Below are 16,887 nucleotides of genomic sequence, written 5' to 3' on the forward strand. Positions count from 1 at the left end.
GAAATATTGTTTTCTTTATAAAAAAAGCATGTAACTTTCCCACAAAGAACAAGTCCTTAACTGTGAAAATTCCATCTAGGTTTCTCCTCATCAGGATTTTCATGACACTCAACAAATTCATTTTTGACCATTTAAAATATTTTCAAACATTCTTTCCATCCCTAATATCAGCATTCATTCTACAAGAATCATTTTTGAAGATGAAAGATAATTAAGGGACTTGAGGCTTTCAATCTGATCCCATATTTTGCTTCCCGAAGACACCCCCCCCCCCCATGAGGAAGCAGTCTATGGTTGGAGGGATATTCTTTACCATAGAAGGCCCTCTCTATACCACACTGAGCCATGGTAGTTGCTGCCAAATATAGATCTGAGAACTCTGGAAGCTCCCGGTGGAGTGCATGAATTTGTGTGTAAGGGGGTCCGGTGTAGTCCACAGGAATTTGGCCAACCATGAATCATTTGCTGTTATGGAATCTGGAAAGAAAAGTGGTCTAAGGGGAATATATCTGGGGACAGCTTTTTTCTGCAAGTGCATTGCTAAAACGTCTCTTTTTTCATCATTAATGAAATTTATAGAGCCAAAAGGGAGGGGGAAGAAGCTTCATGTTCATGCTGGTCAGCTGGATAGGAAATTCTAGCCTCACCAGCAGAGTAGCAGCAAAAGGAATGACTGGGAAAAGAAGTGGTACTATTGTCCTTCCATGTGTAGAGAGATCTTGAAAGTAACTGAATGAAAGAAGTTGGCAACATGAGCTTTTGTAGACTAAAGTCTATTTCCTCAGATGCATTTGGACAAAGGCATCCAAGGAACTAGACTTAACTCAATAATGGCCTCTGCTGCCAACTTCTTTCTAGCTGTTAGTCTCAAAGGTGCTACAAGATCTCCATATATACTGATTCTACAGACTAACATGGCTATATCTTTGAATTGTCCTTCCTTGTCTTGGAGGGGGCATTGTGAACAGGAGCAGGTAATAGTTTGCTCAAGATTATCAATGCCTCTCATAAAGCCTATGCAGATGGGCCATTAAGGCTGGGCTGGGGGTGGAGTTGGGTGTGGTGTCCATAGGACACATGGCCCGACTCTGTCCCCATGGTGGCATAATGCCATGCACCGCTCCACATGGTGCATGGTGTGACGGCACTCCTCTGGAATTGTGTCCACATGACACAGTACCAAAAGAGCGCCTTAAAGCCATGGCATCACATCTATCATGCCCTTTCCAGGGTGCAAAAAGGCCAGATTGGGGCTGTGGCGTGCAGTTGCCACGGCCCCAATCCAATGAAGGTAGAGGCAGCTGCAGGCCACCCTTTAGGGTGGTCTGCATAGTCCCATAGTGACTCACCCCCCAAAAAACCCCAAAACAAAACAAAAACACAAGAACAACAGAGCTCTTTGCTTTCACATTTAACTTTCTCATAACATCCCCATACCCTTGCCATTTCCTGAGCATGCATTCCTACTACGCTGCTCTAGTATTTAAAATGTGTGCGAGTTGACTGATAATCTGGCTTTGTTGATCAATTAATCAACTAATTAGTCAAATAACTGGATATTTCAATGTCCATGTCACGGATACAGTACTGATTTACTGCAACACCTCAATTAAAACAATCTTGGATTCTGTTGTTCTGAAACTAGGGCAGTGAGAAAGGAGGGCATTGTTCTTAGCAATATGGTAGATTCTGATCTTTTGTTACTGAGTTATATAAAAGGAAGCATATTTAAATATGATTCCTTACCTATAATTCTTTTCTTGTGGGGGTAGAGCCCAAGAGATGCTTAATGAATGTACTTCTTTCATTGGAATAACTGAAACAGAAGAAAGGAGTCTGTATTAGCTGTTCAGAAGGATGGATTTGCAGATAATAGTGAGAAAACTGACAAGCAAGAGAGTCACTCTAAATATATATCTATTAATTCCACAGGTTATCAGAATTTTTTAAAAAAGGAACTGAGCCAGCAACCTCTCGATTGGATTTCTGCAACGCGCTCTACATGGGGCAACCCTTGTATCAAACCTGGAAGCTACAGTTAGTGCAAAATATGGCAGCGAGACTGGTCACTGGGTGTTCCAGGTCAGATCATATAACACCAATCCTGAAAGATCTTCATTGGCTGCCTATGCGCTTCCGGGCTCAATACAAGGTGTTGGTTATGACCTATAAAGCCCTAAATGGCTTGGGCCCAGGGTACTTGGAGGACCGCCTCTCCCCATATAATCCACCCCGCTCACTCAGGTCAGCAGGGAAGAATCTGCTAGAGGTCCCAACTGCACATTATGCAAGGACCTCGCAACGGGCCTTTTCCATCTCGGCCCCAAGATTATGGAATAATCTTCCAGATGAGCTCCACTCCACCACATCTTTAGATACTTTTAAGAAGAACCTTAAGACTTTTTTCTTTTCTCAAGCCTTCCCCCCATGAGATGTTACTTCATGTTTCACCCCCTCGGTTTGATGACCTTGTGATGTTTATGGATTTCCCCACTCAGCTTAACCTGTTGCTTTTATTGTTATTGTGACTGTTTTTAGATACTGTTTTAATTGTTTTTATCTTGATGTTTTTTTTTTACTTAAACTTGTACGCCGCTTTGATCAAAAATTGGAAAAGCGGGATATAAATAAACTATTTATTATTATTATTATTATTATTATTATTATTATTTATTAACATTGTACTGACACATTTAAAAATTAACAGTAGTAACTTTGCTTATGCTGACTGAGATCCTGTAGCAGTTACTTTGTCAAGCCCACATTTTACAAGCTTGTTTGCAAGAATATCATGGGGAACTTTGTCAAAGGCCTTACTGAAATCAAGATATACTATATCCACAGCATTCCCTTCATCTACCAAGCTGGTAATTTTATCAAATGTATGTTTATGTATCAGTTTTTTAAAGTATATTAAGCAAACATACATCTAAGTACAGTAATACATTGTCAGCAGTATTGTAAGGCAGGCCAGTTTTATGATCATACCATGGGCCCTGGTTATGCACTGGTGTTTGGTTCCAGGATTCTCCATCGTTACCAAAATACATAGATGCTCAAGTCCCATTAATAAAGTGGTATAGTAAAATGGTGTCTCTTATACAAAATGGCAAAAGCAAGGGATACATTTTGGAATTTATACTTTTTTGAAATATTTTTCAGCTATGGTTGGTTGAATCTGTGGATAAAAAATTCATGGATATGGGGGGCTAGCTGTATTGTATTACTGACAGAGAGGACAAGATAGTGGCTTGCCTATGGACACACAATGATCTTATCTGCACAGTTACTTCTCAGTTCTCCACCTCGTATCCATTGCACAACATTAGCATAAGGAGAATATAAATCCTATGAACCCGAGGAAGCAGACTCAATTCTATGAAAGCTCATGCTACTAACTTCTCTCTTTCACAAAGGGCTCTTCAGACCGGCCATTAAGGCCAGCCTGGGGGCAGAGTTGGGGTGTCATGCCCACATGACACACATCCTGACACTGCTCCCCAGGGCGCCATGATACTGCGTGCCACTCCGCATGGCACACAGCATCATGGTGCTCCTCTGGTGAGGCAGTGCTGAAGAAGCACCATATAGCCGTGGCGCCATGGCTATCACAACATTTCCATGGAGCAAAAAGGATCCACTATTTGTGATTCCTTTTGGCCCCCTGGAAAGGCCAGATTGGGGCCATGGCATGCAGTTGCCATGGCCCCGATCCAGCTGGGAAAGAGGTGGCATCGTGCCATCCCTTAGGGGCTGTCTTGTACAGCCCTTTAGTCTAAAGGTGCTACAAGACCCCTTTACATATAAAACATCTCTTCGCGTTTTCCAGTAATACAAAACTGAAGATCAAGTTCACTTACCTCTATAAAGCCTGTTGAATTCAGGTGTGTCAAATGGCTTACTGAGGTGACTGAAGGTTGGTTTGGCTAATCCACTTCAGAAAGAAAAGGGGTAAAATCAATACTATGGCCTTCAGGTGGGAGCCAACATGATGTAGTGGTTTGAGTGTTGGACTAGGACTCCAGGAAGCCAGGGTTCTGATTCCCATTTTGTCATGGAAGTCCATTAGGTGACCTTGGGCAAATCATGCTCTTAACCTCAGAAGAAGGAAATGGTATGCCTCCGCTGAACATACCTTGCCTAGAAAATCCCATGACAGACCTTTGCATCTCCTTAAGTTGGAAATGACTTGAAGAAGGTATTCAATAATAACAATACAATGGTGTTCAGGGGTTTATTGTCAGACTCATGCTTGTGCAGTACACATAGGTCACTAATGTGATTCTGCCCATTGTCTCCAAATGTCAGCTACATGTCATATACTGAAACAACAGGAGACGAAAGTGCCCCAACAAATGTATAGCCGTTTCTCATTGTGGCAGAGGCTTTCTTTTGTCCCAGCCCATATAAAATATTGGGAAGAAAAAAACAGTCCCATCCCTTTTATTGGCACATCATGGTGTATAGATAGAAAAAGTTATGTACTTTAGTTATCAGACCGTTGGCCCCATTCAGGGTGAAAGGGAATGGAATTGTCATTGAATTGTGGAATCACATGAAATATAAATGAAACTGTAACCTTAAACAATTTGGACCCTGACTCTATTGCTAACCCTAATGGTGATCCTCAATTTATTCAATTACTTGCTGAAGTTGCAAAATATCCAACTCATTCAATAAAATAGGAATGTAATTCTTCACTACATTTCTTCTCAAAGATAGCAATGAATAATTTGTTTAATTTTCTTCCTGCTGTGAGAAAGCATTCGAAAACCACACAGATTCTTGTCAGTTCAGGATTCTTCTCATCAAGGTTTCACCATGCTCAAACAGCATTTTTTTTAAAAAAAAAAATTGTTTGAATATTTTAAAATATTCTTTCCATGTCTGCAATGTAAATATTCTTATTCTGCTGCTTGATGGTTAATCTAGTGAGCTACTCTTTTGGAAACCAAAAGCAAGCATAGGAAAATTACACACAGCTTAGACACCTTGCTTTGGTTGGGGGTGGGATCAAGCAGATTAGGAACAGCAAGTAGTAGGCAGGTGATGATGGATTAATATATTCTCCTGCTATTCCTGCAAATGCCTTTCCAAGAACTCAGTTTAACTTTTCACAGTAACTATAAACATGAGTCTGAGAAAGTCCTATGTGTCTCCAGACATGTAGTTCTGCCCTTTGAAAATTGCCTGAACAATGTTATACAGAGTCTTTTAAAATCAAATATTCATTATACACTGCTTTTGTAGATTTTTGATAAGAAATTAATAAGTAAATATGATACGAAATGTCAATGAGGAACAAACAAGATGTTGGAAGCATAATGCTTTAAAATACAATTAACTGGATTCTTGATTACAGAAACTCTGCATTCTATTATGTCCCTAATTAAAGGAAGCCTAGTATGGCAATTTCCATTAGCATTTTCCACCTACATCTTACTAGTGTAAAGTTTCCTTCCCTACATTTTCTGTCACCACAAAATAAAAAAGAATAGACTAGAAAGACATGGGCAAATGACTAAGAGAACAGGATTATGCTTATTTTATTTACATTCTATAACAGCTATCAACAATATTTTAAAGCCAAAACTACACATAAGCTCCTTCTTATATCAATATCTTTGGAGTGTTGTACTTAGATTTAAGCAGACTCTTTTTCATTCACATTTCTGATGAAACATGTAGCATGTAAGATTTGGAAATATAAAATAATGTATTTTTTTTAAAGTCAGTTTAAATAATCATACTTATTTGGGATTTGGGAGAAGATTTCAGTCACCCATTTTTCCAGAGTATCCAGAGTCTCTAATAAGATTTAAAAGGAAAGATAGCAATTAGGAAATCATGCCTTATCCCTGGACAAAGTAAATATAACAGTACTAAAGATAATTTTTAAATGAAAAGTTTGTGTCTCTGTGTATATATTCAAATTAGATCCCATCCTTTCTTATAAGAACTCTGGGCAGCTAACAAGCTCACACAAACAAGAAAAATGTAAATATATCAATAAGTTACAAATCTAAAATTGAAGATGGCATATGTCTAAAATTGCAGATCACCGGAACCATGTAAACCCACTGGTTGACCTCAGGCAAGTCACACTCTGTCAGCCTCAGAGGATGGCAATGGCAAATTTCCTCTGAAGAAACTTGCTAAGGAAGCCCCATGATCATCATAAGCAGGAAATGACTTGAAGGCACACAACAAACAAAACAAACAGGCAGCTTCATTTATATACCACTTCATATTGAACTAGCAGTGTCTAAGCAGTTTACAACTGTACGCAAATTGCCCCCAAGAAGCTGGGTACTCATTTTAGCGACTTCAGAAGGATGCTAGCCTGAGTGAAGCTTGAGCCCTGGCTAGTAAAAAACTCACAACTTTATGGTTTGGAGTGAGTGGCTGCAGTACAAGCATTTAATCATGCACCAACAGGGCGCAACAACAAGAACAACAAAACTATAATATACAAATATCTACCAAAATGCAATAAAGGTTTTACAAAGAAGGAGCAAAGATATTAAATGTTACTTATTTCCTATATGAATGTACAAGTATTCATATGTAACTGATACCTAGAAGACAAAAATATGTCAGGTAACTCACTCAGGGAAGGGATTCCATATGGTAGTGTTGTAGGTACTATATGCTGGTACACATGTGAATTATGCGCAGTATTTCTATACTGTAGTGTGAGTGGTCCAAACTAGTCTGATGTTTTGAAAAAATTTATCAGCTTGTGAGCTATGTCTGCGTCATCTTGTGTCAAATTTGGATCTCTGTGTTATGATTTCTGTAATGTGCTCTACATGGGGCTACCCTTGTATCATGTTCGGACGCTTCAACTAGTACTAAATATGGCAGCCAGATTGGTCACCGGCTCTTCTAGTTTTGACCATATAACACCAATCTTAAAAGATCTGCACTGGCTGACAATTTGCTTCTGGGCGCAATACAAGGTGTTGGTTATTACCTGTAAAGCCCTACATGGCTTGGGTCCAATTACTTACGGGAATGCATCTCCCTATATAATCCGCCCCGCACTCTCAGAAGGATGGGGAAAAATTTGTTGGAATTAAAAACAACTAGACTAGTTTCAACTTCCCAAAGAGCTTTTAGCAAACTGCTCCTAGACTATGGAATAGTCTCCCAGAACAGACCCGTCTCACTACCTCCTTGGAGACTTTCAGGAGGGAAGTTAAGATGGAGCTCTTCTGGCTAGCATACCCACTCGATTTTGTATAAGACATATAGGTCCACCTCCTTGAATAGGATTGCAATATCTTTATTCCACAGTCACTTTTGATATCCAGTTTTTAATTGTTAATTTTTTATGTATTTTTATTGATATGCTTGTATTTGTATTTTATACTAGGTTGTAATCCTGCCTCGATCCACCTGGGAGAGGTGGGAAAATATAAATAATTTTTTTATTATTTATTTATTATTTTTATGTCTAAATGTTCAGCTGGCTGCACAGGTCTGCACATTTCTGCGCATATCACATGCTGCAGTACCTGTACACATCACATTTTGCAATAGATGATAATTATAATTATCTGAACAAGTGTTGTAAACTTGTTGCTATTATAAAAATCCATTTTCTCCTTTTTCTATTTCAATGTCTCTAGGGAGGGAGTGGAACCACCATTGTATGTTCTGGACGGAGAGGATGACATGGAGCCTGGAGGGATATAAAAGACCCTGTTCACCCTGGCCTCTTTTCTTGGAATTGGTCCCATCCTCCTGCCCTGTGAGTCAGTGCAGATTTTGTCTGATCATCCTTGAGGCCAGGTAGGAGGGGTTTTGTTTTGTTTTGTTGTTTTTTTGTTTTGTTTTTTTGTCTGGTTACTTGATGTACAATGCTACAAAAAATAGCCAAGAAGGGTTTTTTGTTTGTTTGTTTTTCTATTTTGCACTGGTGACCTGTGGGACAGATAGGAAGAACTGGCTAATGTGTATCTGTGGCTAATGTGGAGCAAGGGGAATTGTTTGGGTGAAGGATTGATTTCTGGACATGTACTGGGCTAAGATTCTGGAATGGCCCCTTTGACTAGTCCTGACCATATCCCCCTTTAAAGCTTGGTGTTTGAGGGGACTGGGACATGGCAAATCTTCTGGGCTGCAAGGTTATCTGCTTTTGTCTTACTAGGTGTCAAGGCATTGGTATCTCACCTATATTGGGGAAGACTATATTTAGCATTCTGATTTAATATACACATATATAGTTGAATGGTATATACCTGGAGGCTCTCCTTTTGCACCAGAAACCTGGAAAATCATGGTAGCCCCACAGACTCAACCATAGATTTTGTACTAGCAGAGGATCCACTTCTGAATTCTGTAAATAGTCAATGAAGTGTGTGGTCCAATTTCATAATCTATCACTTGTGTCTGGCCACTGTTTTTGAACTGGGTGCATGAAGCAAATGGATTTTCATAAAAGCAATAAGTTTAGACTACTTGTTGACAAATACATAATTATAATTATCAGCTGTTACAGAATGTGACATGTTCAGCTATTGCAGCATGTGATATGTGCAGAAATGTGCAGCCAGCTGAGTGTTTGGACACAACTCAGAGAGATCCAGTTATGACACAAGATGACTCAGACATAGTTCACAAGCTGATGAAACTTTACTAAAACTGTGAAAAGCTGAGCTATGTTGCTTCATTAAACCAGTATACATTATCTTTGACACATTTAAGTGACAGTGCAACTGAATCTTCCAGGGTTGCCTTTGGCCTTTCCCTTGCACTGGCACTAAATAAAATAAAATAAAATCATGTACTTCATGTACACAAAGAAATTTCAGGTCAAATGACACCTAATAAGTATCTGTCTAATCAGTTACTTAATATTATGATGAAAGAGAGAGACACAATCTTTTGGCAGATCTTTAAAATGTGAAGATGTTTCCCAGATGGGCTGATACTGACACTCTGTATAGTTTATGGGACACTGCTGGCTATTCTTTTGATATTATTTGGACTGTGTGTGACCTGCAGCACTATTGAAACCCTGGAGGAAGCAGAGGAGGAACACTTTAGAGGCTGCTTATAAGGAAGTCCAAACAGAAAGTGGTAGGAGATTTGAAGGTCATATTCAATGTTTCACAGCCTTCTCCGAATGCAAAAAGTATAGCTAGCTGGAGGCAGTTCCATGAAGAATTCCAGGACACTGGGAACATTCAATTCTTTATGTTCCCAGTTGTACTAACAGTATGCTATGCCCATATACACATGTTGGTTATATTCAAGAATTTTAATGACTAACTTTAGGTTGTGAGGTGCATGTGAAATATGGTACTGCAGTCCTGCTCTCCCCTCCATTCCCCCAGACATACAATGTGCAATTTAGCTACCTGGATGTTTAGGGCTATATTTAGTGTTCTGATTTAATACACACATACATGTGCTCTCCATGTGCACCAGAACCCTGGAAAATCAGGGCTCAAAATTGTGTGGTGAGTCAGACATACATAACAGGAAGCTCTCTGCTTCAGCTGTCTTGCTTTTTAAATGAGCAAAGTAGGATCAGGATGGACCAGGGTAACACAATCCCTTTCTCACATGTTATTCTGTCCCTAAAAGAGACCGCCTGAATAAGGCTACGGATATTTCAAAGCATGAGAATACCATGCCAATACTTTTGGAATCAGAAACAGAAGTTCAGGTATATACAAGATCCTGTAAAAGACATTTGAATATGGCTATTCTAAGCTTAAATGTCCATGTTATTCATTAGTCAATGACTGCAGTATCAAGGGATTGCTTGCATCTGGAAAACAGTCCCATGAAGTTTACATTCAGCTTGTCCACAGTCATCCCAAATGCTTGGCAGTGAAACAATATGCCTTCCAAACTGATGTAGAATGAAGGGCTCTTGGGATGTGCCTCACCCCTTGTCAAGTATAACTATACCCTTTCTTGCATAAGTGCAAGAAGCACACTTTTCAGCTACATTCACAGTGCCATTTATGGTCCCACTAAATTGCATCTAATGATGATTCATCTAGATTCAGGCCTAGTGACACTGTTTTACAGTCTTGCACCATCAAAATGATCTAGATTATGGCCCATTACAGATGGGCTCTTGAGGCGCCCCCATCACGTGCTGGGGGTTGGCCGGGGACCTAGCGTCCACACCGGCCTCACCCCTAGCACGTGACGGGGGTGTAATAATGGCGGTGCCCTATACACACAGGCGCCGCCATTATTACGTTCCAGACGCATAGCGTCCATAAGTCGCGTGGTGCTTATGATGTCGCGAGTGCGCCATTGGCGCCCTGCGGTGTCATAACTGCACCGTGGGAAGAAGCGCCATTTTGGGGCTTCTTTTTTGCTCTGCGCGGGAGCTGCACGGTTTGGCTGCTGCAGGTCCTTCACAGAGCAACCAGCAGCGCTGGCAGATCGCTGCTTTTAGGCGGTCTGTAACGCGCCTATCTCATAGCTCTGAAATTGGACCAACAGCAGTTACTTTCTGTATCTTATCCTGGGAGCTAATCTGCCAAGTGGTGTCATGGTACTGGGTCATACAACATTGCTAATTTGCCAAAATTCTTTAGAAGAATTCACATAATATGATATCAATCATATTCACTCATAATTAATTACTTATGTCTCAGCAAAGGGCGATATTTATACCTCTTGACTGGACAACAAGATTCATGTAGTGGGCTGAATAGTAACGTTTCCTGAAATCCTGCAGCCTTGCGTATGTGTCAATGTTTTTCTTTTTTGGTATATGTTTAAGTGTTTCTGCATTACCTGTAAAAAAATTAATAAGAAGATGTTTACTTTTTGGCCACAAAACCAGTGCACAGTATTTGTTTCTAAAGCATGTGGGCTATTTCTTAATTGTTTTTCAGAGATTAAATATGATGGTATATTCTTAAAAACATAAATTAGTCCAATGTCAACTGAATATTATTCAACAATCAAAGAGAAAATCCACTCAGGAAATTGGTCCATCTGAAATAGATTGATAATGGCCACTTCCAGAGGTGATATTGTATGAACATAGGAAGCTACCTTAGGAAATAAAATTATTGGTTCATTCGGCTTAGTATCATCAGCCAAGGTGAGTAGATAACTATATGAATGGTGGTGGATGTTATTGTCTGTGCACTTCATTGATGTGAAGTGGGCTTCTAATGAAGTAGACTTAGGGCCAAAACAGATGTCCCAAAATGCCAGATTGGGGCTGCCATGGAACTGCATGCCACAGAGCAACAGCAACTTCACACCACGCCCCCAACCTGGCATTTTCTTGGCACAAAAAGAAGCAGCAGAAGGAGCCTTTGTTGCCATGGTGGCAGTTTTTCAGAGCTCCAGTGGCATGTGGCATCTAAATGCTGTGCTGTTGGAGTGCTGGAAAATTGCTACTGTGTGGGCAGTGGAGCAGCTTCACAGCATGTTCTTGGCATCTTGGGGGCATGCGTCATGTGTAAACCACACCTCCAAGCCACTGGGAACATGCCCTATTTTGCCGATTTGTTTAGCCCCTTAGTCTACAAAAGCTTATACTATCTCGGTCTCAAAGGTGCTACAATATATCTTTACATACTGATCCAGACCAATGTGGCTAGGTCTTTGAATTCACTGGCAAAAGGTCTCTGGGATTTTCAGAAGGGCTGCCAGAATGAAAACTGGCGATAATCCCTGCACCTTTGATATTTGTCTGTTAAAAGGTATTTAGTATGTGTGGCTTGTCATGCAACCAAATAACAAGGCATGCCTGCTGAGAGGCTGTATCACTTCAGATTTCTAGAACATACCAATTCCCATTGTATCACATCAGTTACACATATAAATACTGAAAGGAAGCTGAAGGCTGGCTAATGGGAATATATCTATCAGATCTATTGCACTATTTTGACCTAGCTTATGCAATGGAAACCTGCTTAAATGAAGTGGAAAGTGTAAGTCTCTTGCAGATATATCTACTAGATTACCAATTCTTCAGCCAGAAGGGCAAAGAAGAGCTATAGCTGTAATCCATAAGGATTCTGTTTGACTGAACAGATCATGTTGCAGCTTAATGCACATCAAGACCTACTTCTACTTGGAATGAAAGATCACTAGAAATCACTTTCCTTGATCATAGATATTTATTCAAGGGAATGGAATGAATAGTGACACCCTCTTGCTTCTTCTGGATCTCTCAGGTCCCTTCAGAACATCTCTTTGGTGTGAGACATAAGATGTATTGACAGCTCTAGTTCTTTTTGTAAGGAAGAATCTAGGAAGTGGTGCTAGGGTGCATGGAGTACAGCATGGCTTTAGAGGTTCCTGGTGTGTGTGTGTGTGTGTGTGTGTGTGTGTGTGTGTGTGTTCAGTTTTGTTTCCTGCATTTTTTATTACATGAAAATCAATATCCCCCCTCAGTAAGAAAACACTCAATGATGTGCTCCTGCCAAAGTAGTCTACTAATAGTCTACCAAAACATTTACCATTTAATCCACTATTTTTGGACTTGGGCCATGTTGGGCCAAATCTTGGACAAAGAATAAGTTAACTTTATAAAAGGAAGTTAACCTGAGGGTATGTGGACATACCCAGAATAAAGAACATTTGGATGTTCAAACACTCTCAAATACTGAATGCATTACCACCAAGCAACTTTGGTTCTGGAGACTTCACTACACTTGTATCCCGAGCATATCAGTCTGACTTTCAGAATATTATACTTACCCCAAAAGAATTTCCCTATAGGATGTCCTGGTTTTGCAAGGCTTCCAATCAACACTTCCCTTCTGTTTGCATCAGAGGGCCTTGCTATTTGATATTCTGTTGTTTTTTTAAAAAAATATGGTAAGCAGCAGATGTTAGACATACCATTTCTATGATAAAATTATTCAGAAAAGAAAGACAACACAATACCCAGCAATGAAACAAGTGCCCTATGTCACTTGGCATGAACAATGAAAGTCACAGAGTTGGAAAACCAATAGCTGTTGCATAAATTAGAGGGTTTCACAGTGCTTCTGTGAAAGGAAATATCTCCAAGAAATCAACTTGTCAATTAACAGTGGTAGAGAAAGCATCACAACAAGTTGGAGCATGTAGGTTTCTGGAGATTAACTTCCTCTTCCTCAAGGGCCTTGTTACCATGGTGCCACGGGACAAATGTGGTGGGTTGAGAGAGGTGAGGCTTTTGCTCACAAAGGACCTTCTGGATGACATACATCCTCCTAGCAGAGTGCAATAGATTTATTTTTATGATCTGATCACAAGTATCTATGTTCTATACTCTGCTGACTATTGGCACAAGTAGGGACTGGGATTCCACAAATGAATTTGTGTTCTGCCATGAGGATAGGCTTAGCTATTTATCAAAACTGCCATTTAATCTTACTGGCACACAATGTTGTATATGAATGAAAAGAATGGATCTATTGCTTTGGAATTTTTGATGCATTGATAATGAGCTTCAAGCATTTTCTTTCTGCCTCCCACTTGTTCTAATAATTCCAATAATTCCCTTTCATAACATATAAGAGTAACTGCCCCTTCAAAGCAGTACAATACTTAAATGGGTGTGATTGTCACTTTCCTGTGCTCTTTGTGGTATTAGCTTTGATTGCATAGTTCCAAAGTCCAAGATTTCCTTGCAACCCAGAATGTCATTGATTCTTTGTCCCCTCACATGCAGTGAAGCTCCAAAATCCAGATTCATTATAAATACATAGAAATAATAATAATAAAAAAGCTTGGAAAAGTTGTTTGTTTGGAATATGGCTCCCAGAATTCCCTGAGCAGCAGTGGGAATTTAGGAGATAGATTTTTTTAAAAGTAACTTTTTAAAGCTCTAAAACACATTAGAAAAATGAAGTATAATTTCCTTCTCCACATTTTATCTTCACATTAATGCACAGAATGCACACCAGAAAGTAGTCATATCGCTACATTTTATATGACTTATAGTTGAACTGAAGATACATTTACACAGCTTTAGGTCCCACTGAATTGAATAGGATTTGTTTCCCAAAGATATTCTTAGAAGTGCAGTCATATCATTAATTACCTAGTTTGGTATGCTTTGGGAGTTCATAAAATTACACTCTCCAAATTTATTGACCACAATCCAAAGTTCAATACATTGAAGGCCCCTGATTTCAAAAGGCTTAAGTATGCTTAACTCTTTGGATTGTAGCCATTGTATCTAAATATTGCTTTTGTAACGTTGTTATATAAAAGATAGGTCATCCAAATTTCACAACAGGAATGCTACAAAGAGCATTGGTGAGGTAGTTTCCCCAAGAACTACAAGAATATCAATAATGGTTAAAAAAAAATCAAAACCATTTGTTTTACCACTATCTACAGCTTCAACTTCCCGTTGAATTGCATCTTTAATCATCAGAGGATGAATGAAAAACTGTGCCCATCTAGAAGAAAAACAGAATAATAACAGAGCAGGTCTTTGTATTATTATTATTATTATTACTAATACTATTATCCTTTAACCTGCATTGAAAAGCTGCAAATGTCTTTGCAAAGGAAACAGAAAGAAGTGGATATTAAAAAAAATGAAAGAGAGATAGAGGAAACTGATAGTCATAATCACACCTCATACAGAAGAGTATTGATATGTGTGGCTCATTGTGCTGATGGTTCTTCAACTAGTTATTTAGTCAACCCCATCCCCCAACTACTTGGTTTTGTGTTACTAGAATACCTGTCGAGGGCTTCTTTAAAATATTTCTTTTGGATATCAAATTGGAAGATCGTACGTTCTGTATCCGTTGAAGCATTGTCTGAGCCCCCATGCTTCTTGAGGAATGTATCAAATCCATTTTCATCTGGGTACTTTTGGCTACCCATAAATACCACTGAAAGAAAATGACAATAATGGTGTAACCACCTGGAAAGGCTCTTGTAAATACTACACTGCAAGGAATGTTATAATGTGTCAAATGATACCTGGGGGATGTGGGGGATGGAAAGAGGATGCAACATCAGCACTGTTATGAAATAATGTAATGACTCATATTGTTGCTTTTCAAAAGTGTAACAAGTAATTTCTATTTGTTACTTTCAAAATATTTTATGCGGGAGTCATTTGGGGGAGTTTTTGCCATTTGAGGGCATTTTCCTACATGTTTATGTAGCTAAAGTAAATTTAAAAAGTGACATGTTATATTTTACATTTAAGATCACAAAAAGGAGCCATGTGTCATTTTAGGAAAGACATGAGTAATAGCTAGCACATTTTGAAAATGACGTTTCATGCTATGCAGTAACATACATTCCATGTGTCTTGATTTGTCAGAGACAGCCCTGACCAATCCTCTGCCATCCCATTTTTTCAGCTCCTTTTAAAATGCCCCAGTTGCTCTCTCCTCTCACTTTTCACTTTTGTCTTCAGCTTACTTCTTACTTCAAGTTCAAAGTGCAAATGTAGTTTCTACTTAATTAACTCATGAAGAAGAAAGAATCAAAGAGGGTGGAATCTTGCCCTTCCCATTAGGCTTGTCTCTTCTTCCTCATTAACAACTGTTGATGTCTTAACCACATAGGCGTTATGTAGCCACATGTGTCCCAGTTTTCACCTGTGAAATTTTGGTGTGTATAGGAGAACTGAACATTGTTCACCAGCACTGACATTTGCCTCGGTTGTACTAACATTAACATTTGCAAACATTAACATTTGCTTTGATCTTCTAGCTATGGCCATCTTTGTTACAGGATCAACCCAGGGCATTGTGGGAGATATAAAACATGAGTGTCTCTATTTATAACTCACCAGTTAGTCATTTTAAATGTTCATCTCGTTGAGTTTGAAATGACTTCATTGACTTTGAAAGCTATATTGGGTATTAAAAACTATAAAAGAAAATACAGGGGGGGAAACCCAACATAATCATGTTTTTGATTCTAGAAATCTGCATTCCAAATGAATACATGAGACACCATTTTGTCTCTGATTTAATAAGAATGAAAAAGAAAGAGAAGCTGTCACATACTATGTTCCAAAAAATGAGCCAGTCCAGGTAAATCATCCGGGTCACAGAAACTGCCAATGCAAACAACAAGGGCAGCTGCAGACTGCAATAAAACACAAGGAGAGGGGAAGGGAGAGAGGAAGAGAATGGGCATTACATCACAGGCAAAATATCACAGCATTTCCCCCAGTATTAAAGAATTCTATTTCCATTACTATGCTGCCCCATTCCATCCCAAATCTCCTGCAAAGAGGAAAACAGATCAAGATGTTATTATGTGTGTGGATGATGTGTCTTCAAGCCGCCTGTTGAATTATGGCGTCCCCAAGAATTTCATAGGGTTTTCTTAGGCAATGACTACTTAGAATAGGTTTTGTCAGTTCTTTTCTCTGAAATATAACCTATGACATACCTCACTATTAAATTTTCCTTGCAGTCACACTGAAACCTGGTGTAACACAGGCATCAAGAATCCTGAGGCTCTCCATTTCATATTATAAAAAGAAAACGAGCCACGTTCCACTCAAGATTCTATATAGAAATATCCACATGGAGTGTTATATGTTGATTGTGCCATACAACCCTTGTTTTGAATAGTAATGTTGTACAGTGAGCCACATCATGAGAAGGCATAACTCACTCAAAAAGACAATAATGCTTGGAAAGGTTGAGAGAAACAGAAAGAGAGGAAGATGGCATGTCAGAAGGCTAGACTCAATAAGACTTAAGCAGAACAGTGGTAGATAGGGGGTCTTAGAGATGTCTCAATCACAGGGTCACCAGGAGTTCTGGCCAACTTGAGGGCAATTAACAACAAAAACCAATGAGCCCACCATATTGGTGGGCTAGCCATTTGTGGATTGGAGCTCTTGCAGATCACCCCACATCATATTAGCCAAAGGCAGTGTGCACCCACAGGTGCACTGATGCAGGT

The 16,887-nt window shown here is 39.4% G+C and overlaps 1 protein-coding gene across 1 annotated transcript in view; it reads right to left on the reverse strand.

The window, feature by feature from the left end:
- The window catches only part of LOC121929831 (nardilysin-like), a 356,364-nt gene that overhangs the window by 39,705 nt on the left and 299,772 nt on the right, over positions 1-16,887 (reverse strand). The window contains 8 exon segments of the mRNA XM_042465761.1: positions 1,747-1,816; positions 3,861-3,934; positions 5,751-5,808; positions 10,651-10,773; positions 12,700-12,795; positions 14,323-14,396; positions 14,687-14,840; positions 15,975-16,056. Coding sequence (XP_042321695.1) covers positions 1,747-1,816; positions 3,861-3,934; positions 5,751-5,808; positions 10,651-10,773; positions 12,700-12,795; positions 14,323-14,396; positions 14,687-14,840; positions 15,975-16,056 — 731 coding nt within the window.

This window comes from Sceloporus undulatus, chromosome 4 (genome assembly GCF_019175285.1).
Source record: "Sceloporus undulatus isolate JIND9_A2432 ecotype Alabama chromosome 4, SceUnd_v1.1, whole genome shotgun sequence".
In the NCBI taxonomy this organism is placed as follows: domain Eukaryota; kingdom Metazoa; phylum Chordata; class Lepidosauria; order Squamata; family Phrynosomatidae; genus Sceloporus; species Sceloporus undulatus.